General features: G+C 49.1%; 5 protein-coding genes across 5 annotated transcripts in view; 2 read left to right on the forward strand and 3 right to left on the reverse strand.

Moving 5' to 3' along the window:
• The window catches only part of LACBIDRAFT_248873 (uncharacterized protein), a gene marked incomplete at both ends in the record, with an annotated part of 4,466 nt that extends 3,012 nt beyond the window's left edge, over positions 1–1,454 (forward strand). The window contains 7 exons of the mRNA XM_001879688.1: positions 21–64; positions 119–236; positions 291–573; positions 652–778; positions 847–1,023; positions 1,080–1,145; positions 1,200–1,454. Of these exons, the coding sequence (XP_001879723.1) occupies positions 21–64; positions 119–236; positions 291–573; positions 652–778; positions 847–1,023; positions 1,080–1,145; positions 1,200–1,454 (1,070 nt within the window). The remainder of the gene's footprint in view (positions 1–20; positions 65–118; positions 237–290; positions 574–651; positions 779–846; positions 1,024–1,079; positions 1,146–1,199) is intronic.
• A 270-nt stretch (positions 1,455–1,724) lies between these two features.
• On the reverse strand, positions 1,725–2,051 carry LACBIDRAFT_318890 (uncharacterized protein; the record flags this gene model as incomplete). The annotated part of the gene is made up of 1 exon (XM_001879942.1): positions 1,725–2,051. One exon carries the CDS (start codon positions 2,049–2,051, stop codon positions 1,725–1,727), a length of 327 nt encoding a protein of 108 aa, XP_001879977.1.
• A 34-nt stretch (positions 2,052–2,085) lies between these two features.
• LACBIDRAFT_318891 (uncharacterized protein) lies at positions 2,086–3,143 on the reverse strand (the record flags this gene model as incomplete). The annotated part of the gene is made up of 2 exons (XM_001879943.1): positions 2,613–3,143; positions 2,086–2,559 (listed from the first exon to the last, which is right to left on the reverse strand). The coding sequence occupies exons 1-2, from the start codon at positions 3,102–3,104 to the stop codon at positions 2,086–2,088; spliced, it is 966 nt and encodes a 321-aa protein (XP_001879978.1). The 5' UTR covers positions 3,105–3,143.
• A 334-nt stretch (positions 3,144–3,477) lies between these two features.
• On the forward strand, positions 3,478–5,512 carry LACBIDRAFT_326126 (uncharacterized protein; the record flags this gene model as incomplete). The annotated part of the gene is made up of 6 exons (XM_001879689.1): positions 3,478–3,609; positions 3,663–4,090; positions 4,118–4,973; positions 5,025–5,087; positions 5,148–5,267; positions 5,432–5,512. 6 exons carry the CDS (start codon positions 3,478–3,480, stop codon positions 5,510–5,512), a joined length of 1,680 nt encoding a protein of 559 aa, XP_001879724.1.
• A 405-nt stretch (positions 5,513–5,917) lies between these two features.
• On the reverse strand, positions 5,918–6,937 carry LACBIDRAFT_318893 (uncharacterized protein; the record flags this gene model as incomplete). The annotated part of the gene is made up of 2 exons (XM_001879944.1): positions 5,918–6,385; positions 6,440–6,937. The coding sequence occupies 2 exons, from the start codon at positions 6,935–6,937 to the stop codon at positions 5,918–5,920; spliced, it is 966 nt and encodes a 321-aa protein (XP_001879979.1).
• Positions 6,938–7,666: the final 729 nt, after the last annotated feature.

Consider the following 7,666-nt stretch of genomic DNA (forward strand, 5'->3'; position numbering starts at 1 on the left):
TCATGGTGATCCTGCCGCAGCATTGCTTGAGGTATTGGATCCTGAGCAGAATCATACCTTCAATGTCAGTGCCCCTTTTCCTGCCATACAGTGATTCATCTTGATGTTGTGTTCCTAGGATCACTATATCAACGTCCCCATTGATTTGAGTCAAGTTCTGTTCATATGTACGGCCAACACGCTCGAGAGCATCTCAACCCCTCTCTTGGATCGATGTGAAATCATCCAACTCAGTGGTATGTTTACCTTTCCTTCATTCTGTCCGTTTGTTGGCTCATTCACCGACAAAGGTTACACATACGACGAGAAGATGCACATTGCTCGTCGATTCTTGCTCCCTAAACAGCTACAAGCGAACGGTCTTGACGCGTCACAGATCAATATCACTGAGCCAGCTCTGCTTCACATCACCACGAGGTATACACGCGAAGCCGGTGTGCGAAGTCTCGAGCGCGCCATTGGTGGTGTGGTACGATACAAGGCTGTTGAATGGGCCGAGTCCCTCGATGGCACAGCTCAAACTCAACAGCAGGAGGGGACAAGCTCACGCACGTCAGTTTCGCAGCTGAAGGAGTATAAATCTCTTGTCGAAGAGCATGATTTGGAGAAGATTCTTGGCATTGCGAGATGGGATGGGGAAGAGAGGGAGAGGGAGGAGAGGAGGGGTGTTGTTTATGGACTTGTGGTCATGGGACAGGGCGAAGGTGGGATTTTACCTGTGGAAACGATTGCTGTTCCTGGTTCTGGAAAGTTGAAACTCACTGGGAGTTTGGGTGATGTGAGCTTGCTAAGTTTCGTTGTCCTTACTTGTGGGTTGGCAACTCATTGTCTTTCGTTTTTTTATAGGTCATCAAAGAAAGTGGGGAACTGGCGTTGAGTTGGGTGAAGAGGCACGCCTATGACTTGTGCATCACCAATTCGCGGACGGAAGACCCTTTGAAGTTCCCTGATCCCATTGATATACATTTACACCTTCCTGCGGGTGCGCAGAAGAAGGATGGACCGAGTGCCGGCGTTGCCATGGTATGTTGAATTTGTCGCAAACCCTTTTGTTCAGTGGCTGATTTTATATGTCAAAGACGTGTGCATTTGTGTCGTTGTTGACTGGCACATGCGTTCCGGCCAACATCGCAATGACTGGCGAGGTACGTTTCCAATCTCTCTCTGTGGACCAGAAATAAACAACTTACGATACTTAGATCACATTGCGTGGCCGAGTCACCCCCGTAGGCGGGATCAAAGAGAAAGTTCTTGGTGCCCACCGAGCGCAGGTGACGAAAGTCATCCTACCTTGGGCGAACCGCAAGGACGTGGAACACGACGTTTCGCCTGAGATTCGAAATGAGATGGAGTTTGTCTTTGTGCGCACTGTTCGGGAGGCGCTGGAGGCTGCGTTTGGTCGGGGCACGCTTGGGTGGAGGGGGGAGTCGCTGCTTTTGGAGAGTAGGCTTTAGTGACGCTCCTCTCCTGGGCTTAGGACTGAATGAAGGCAGACTGCAGATTACGTGTATACCTCAACTTGATAAAATTGTACATACCTTAATGTAAATGACCAGTGCTTGGATGATCGATGAACGACATAGGACATATTTGAGGCGCATTACAGAACCATCAACATTTGCCATAAATTCTACTGCTACAAGAATGATTTTGACAATCTAATAAATTTAAGTGCCTCCCAAACTCCCAGGCGAAGAAAGAAAAACTCTAAGTAAAACATGAGACTACGTACACAAACGTGTGTACCCCGATGCAAGTAGCGTACAGGAACGATAAGAAAGGATGACACAAGTCAAGGTGATGATGATGGGTTTTGGTTCTATGCAAGGTCGTTTAATGGGTATCGAAAGTGAGGTCCGCGAGGTCCGTGGGGGATATTGAAAGTGAGGTCCATGGGGATATCTAAACTGATTAATAAACTTGCAATCATGGCAGGGTTTGCCAGGTGGGAGGGGGGCGAGCAGGAGGAAAGCTGCTGACAGGCCAAGGAACAGGCGGAAGAAAACCCTGAGTGAGCTGAGTGAGATGAGGATGGAGTTTATTTTGACCATGTCTCACTNCAATCTCAGAGCTTAGCTCAACAGCTCAACAGCCGCGTCTTCCCGCCAGAGGGCCAATCTTGCTGCGCGTTCTTTCTGAATCCATCTTTTCTCTTCTGCTGCGCTTGGATAATTGCTTCAGTTCGTCTTCCCACATCGGATGAGAGGCTGCCAGGAGGCGAAGGTCGTCAAGCATGGTGGCGTCTCCATCCTCTGCATCCTCGTCAACATCTTCAAATACCTCAGCTAGCCCCTCCTCAGCTGATTTCCCCCCGTCCCCATCTCCATCGCCGATAATGGTTGGTGAGCTGGTTACTGACAATCCTCCAGACGTCGCCTGCCCTCCCCCATGTCCAATTTGGTCATGTGGTGGACCTTCTCCACTCCCACCATTGGGAGGGGGATGATGGGATTGAACAGCCAGAGTTTCAGGGTCTGCGGTCGAGAGGTATGCTCGGTAACGCTTGACGCGGGCTTGCAAGTTTAAAGGCATTGAGAGCGGAGGTTCGAAACGTTTAAACTAAATTCAATATTAATCAAAAAGAAACTGCCAAATGTCAATGAAAGACTTACGGATCTGTGAGGAGGCATAGTGAATTGCCTGGGGAAGATATGTAAAAACGAGTCATTAAGAGTTGTCCAGTTCCCAAAGGTGAGAGGTTGTCCGAAAGTATGGGGTGTTGGGTGTCTAGATGAAAAGGACGGGAGTGGGAGAAGTGATGCCTTTGAGATTGGATTACGCATATTGTTGTAGGCTACGACAGCTCCGCCAGAACGAGAGAAAGAGAGAACAGGGTAGACATCCAGAATGAAAGATTCGTCGTGGACCCTAATATCACATATAAAGGCCAGACGTTGAGGGCCTCCTCCTCGGGACACGGGTGGAAGATTCGATCCAACAATGGTAGCATCGGCTTCAACAAAGTTCTCCACCTCGATTGGTTCAGGAATCCGCACAAGGATGCACTCGCCAATGGCAAAAGGGGGAGCTCCAGATTCCTGCGTTACACGGGGTCCTAATTGGGGCACTGATTGCGTAGACGGGCCCGGGGCGTTGCTCGCCATCAGGGTTGAAAGAAAGAGAAACCTTACGTTGGGGAGTGGTTTTAGGTGGAACGGGTGGGAAAAAAATCTGAGACATCATATGTAATCTGATAATCACATGTCACGTCAGCCATGTTCAGCTCTATTAGTATCATTCTCTCGATTTGCCATTCCGGTGTTAAAGGAGGCTTGACTGTCTGAGGTCTCTCATCGACGAGTCTGATGCCTTGCCTGTCATTGCCGCAATCCCAATAACCAACCACAGAGAGAACTACACGCTTTGCAACGGTCAAACGTTGCCAACGGTATTGCTCCTCACTCCCCTCTGTCTGGTGATGGCTCGAGCACAGAATCCAGTGAGCTAGACGACGATGAACAACATGAAGCAGATGATATGGCGGATTTGAAACGAAGGATCGAAGCTATGGAACCTGGTTCCGAAGAGCGCAAAATGGGCGTCAGAGAGTGGCGGAGACTGAAGCGAATTCCTCAAGGAAGTGTAGAAAACGGAGTGATCAGGTCATATGTATGTTCTGATAAATTTCTTTCGTTTCTTTCGCCATTAACGTGTGTTTGTAGCTTGAATGGCTTACCTCTATTCCCTGGCCTAATTCCACGCATATCTCTCCGGCACCGGACTCAAGCCAGCTTCAGTTGAAAACAAGGCCTTTCCTTGCCGCTGCTCGTGCTCAGCTCGATGCGGACCATTTTGGTTTGGAGAAAATTAAGAAGCGTTTGATTGAATACTTGGCGGTAGTGAGGTTGAAAGAGTTGAATGCGGAAAGGGAGGCAAAGGAACTTGCAGTCAAGGAGGCTTCTCAAGAGAGTCGGAGCGCAAAGGCGGCGCAGGAGGCTCGAAATATTGAGGGTGCGAACGCCCAAGAGACGAAGGACGGCAAGGAGCTTGTGGCCTATGACAAAAATCAACAACCACAGCCTCGGGTGCAACCTTCACTTGGAAAGCCTAGCCGGAATGGCAAGAAAGGCGTCAAGGGGCCCATTTTCCTGTAAGTGGCATGGGTTCTCCTCACAAGGTTCGTCGGGCCTCCTGGTACGGGCAAAACATCTCTTGGACAATCTGTCGCGAAAGCTTTAGATCGACCATTCCAGCGGATTTCGCTGGGTGGCGTACGAGACGAGGCGGAAATCAGAGGACATCGACGGACGTATGTAGCCAGCGAGAAGATCCACATTGCTCGTCGGTTCTTGCTTCCTAAACAGCTACAAGCGAACGGTCTTGACGCGTCACAAATCAATATCACCGAGCCAGCTCTGCTTCACATCACCACGAGGTATACACGCGAAGCCGGTGTACGAAGTCTCGAGCGCGCCATTGGTGGCGTGGTACGATACAAGGCTGTTGATTGGGCCCTTGACGGCACAACTCAAACCCAACAGCAGGAGGGGACAAGCTCAGGCACGTCGGTATCGCAGCTGAAGGAGTCTAAATCCCTTGTCGAGGAGCACGAGTTGGAGAAGATTCTTGGCATTGCAAGGTGGGATGGAGAAGAGAGGGAGAGGGAGGAGAGGAGGGGTGTTGTCTATGGACTTGTGGTCATGGGTCAGAGTGAAGGTGGAATCTTACCTGTGGAAACGATCGCTGTTCCTGGTTCTGGAAAGTTGAAACTTACTGGGAGTTTGGGTGATGTGAGCTTGCTAGTTTCGTTGTCCTTGCTTGTGGGTTGGCAACTCATTGTCCTTCGTTTTTCCAAGGTCATCAAAGAAAGTGGGGAACTGGCGTTGAGTTGGGTGAAGAGGCACGCGTATGACTTGTGTATCACCAATTCGCGGACGGAAGAACCTTTGAAGTTCCCTGATCCCATTGATATACATTTACACCTTCCTGCGGGTGCGCAGAAGAAGGATGGACCGAGTGCTGGCGTTGCTATGGTATGTTATGGCAAACTCGGTTGTTTCAGTGGCTGATTCTGTATGTCACAGACGTGTGCATTTGTGTCGTTGACTGGCACATGTGTTCCAGCCAACATCGCAATGACTGGCGAGGTACGTTTCCAATCTCTCCCTGTGGGTCAGAAACAAACAACTTACTCGCGATACCCTCAGATCACATTGCGTGATGCCCACCGAGCGCAGGTGACCAAAGTCATCCTACCTTGGGCGAACCGCAAGGACGTGGAACATGACGTTTTGCCTGAGATTCCAAATGAGATGGAGTTCGTCTTTGTGCGTACTGTTCGGGAGGCACTAGAGGCTGCGTTTGGTCGGGGCACGCTTGGGGGGAGTCGCTGCTTTTGGAGAGTAGGCTTTAGTGGCGCTCCTCTACTGGGGTTAGCAGACTGCAAATTACTGTCTGATGAAATTGTACATACCTTAATGTAAATGACCAGCGGGATGATCGACATGGGACATATTTGAGGTGCATTACAGGACCATCAACATTTGCCAAAATTTTACTGCTACGAGTATGATTTTGATGATCTAATGAATTAAAGTGCCTCCCAAACTCCCTGGCGAAGAAAAAAAAACTGTAATTAAAACATGAGACTCACGTACACAAACGTGTGTACCCCCATACGTGCAAGTAGCGTGCAGGAACGATAAGAAAAGACGAACAAGGATGACACAATTCAAGGTGATGATGATGGGTTGGTTCTATGCAAGGTTGTTTAATGGGTATTGAAACTGAAGTGATATCAAAACTGAGCACTGGAGGACCAAAGGGATATCCATACTGATTGATTAACTTGAAATCAGGGGAAGTTCGCCAGATGGGACGGGGGCAAAGCATGAGGGGGAGGAAAGCTGCTGAGAGGTGGAGAAACACGATGAGTGAGAAGAGGATGGAGTTTATTCTGACCATGACTCACTTGATCTCAAGAGCTTAGCTCGACAGCCACATCTTCCCGCCAAAGGGCCAATCTTGCTGCACGCTGATTCTGAATCCATTCTCTCTCCTTCTGCTCTGCTTGGAGGTATCTTTGCAGTTCTTCTTCCCACATTGGATGAGAGGCTGCCAGGAGGCGAAGGTCGTCTAGTAAGGTGGCGTCTCCATCCTCTGCATCCTCATCAACATCTTCAAGCACGTCAGCTAGCCCCTCCTCAGTTAATTTCCCCCCTTCCCCATTTCCATCACCGATAACGGTTGGCAAGCTGGTCGCCTGCCCTCCCCCATGTCCAGTTTGGTCATGTGGCAAATCTTCTCCACTCTCACCATTGAGAAAGGGATGATGGGATTGAACATCGAGATCTTCAGGGTTTGCGGTCGAGAGGAATGCTCGGTAACGATGGAGGCGGAGCTGCAAGCGTGCATGCATCATGAGGGGAGGTTCAAAGCGTTTGAACTGAATTTCAATAGTAATCAAAAAGAAATTGCCAATTGTCAATGAAAGACTTACTGATCTGCTCATGGGCATAGTAAACCGCCTAGGGAGGACATGCAAAAAGGAGTCGTTAACAGTTATCCAATTTCCCAAAGTGAGAGGTTGTCCAAAACCATGGGGTGTGGGGTGTCGAGATGAAAAAAGCGAGAGCGGGATAAGTGCTGCTTTTGAGATGGGATTACGCATGTTATTGTACGTGGCAACAGCTCCGTCGGTATGAGAGAAAGCGAGAACGGGGTAGACATCAAGAATGAAAGAGTCATTCAGCGGGTGGACCGTAATATTGCAAATAAATGCCAGATGCTGAGAGCCTGTTCCTTCGGAAATGGGTGGGAGGTTCGTTCCAACGGCGGTCACTTCATCTTCAACATATTCTTCTACTTGTATTCCTCCAGGAATCCTGATGAGAATGCACTCGCCAATGGTAAAGGATGAAACTCCGTCATCCAGCGATACACGAGGTCCTAGACTGTGTGCTGATTGCATAGATGGGCCTAAGGCGTTGCTCGCCATCAAGGTTGAAAGAAAGCTAGGTTGGGGGGTTTCATAATCATCTGAATCATCACATGTGGATTGCTCTCCTCTATCTCCTTTCTAACCTCGTCGCCGTTGCAGCACCTTCATCGTCGTCGTCGGCGATGTCCAGCTCTAATCTTCAAAATATTGCGTTATACCACCCCCTCATCCTCTTACCGGCCTCTCGATTTCAATTTGCCAATCTGGTGTCAAAGGAGATTGAAGAGGCTCATACAACATCAAGCCACTATATGTCTCGTTCCATTTTGTAACGTGGCTCCACTTTCTGGAGGCTACTCTTCAAGAATTGTGTATCGAAAATAGATGGAGAAGATTCTCCAGAAATTCGCACCTGTCCAAGGACCAACGACCAAAACATGGACCCCCAGAGTTTGGGAAGAATGATTCTGTAAACCAGCGGTTCCAGGTGTAAATAAAAAAATGATAAAGAACTTTACGCAGAATGCACTTACTGTCAACTTCCTGTGGTGATTGAATATTGAGGTCCAACTTGAAGTTCGAACACTTTACGTTTGGCTGCGGCTGATCCGCCAAACACGGTTTTGACTTGCCCGCAGATGGCAGATAGCAAGTTACAACACCAACTGCTTGGCCGGCGTAGCGATAAACCCGCGCTGCAGCGCAAACTAGCCAGCTATCAGATACTTGAAACTCGTCAGATTGGAATCGTTTGTCATCCTACCGACAACCGTCACCTTTGAATCT

Source organism: Laccaria bicolor, genomic scaffold, assembly GCF_000143565.1.
Source record: "Laccaria bicolor S238N-H82 LACBIscaffold_9 genomic scaffold, whole genome shotgun sequence".
Classification (NCBI taxonomy): Eukaryota; Fungi; Basidiomycota; class Agaricomycetes; order Agaricales; family Hydnangiaceae; genus Laccaria; species Laccaria bicolor.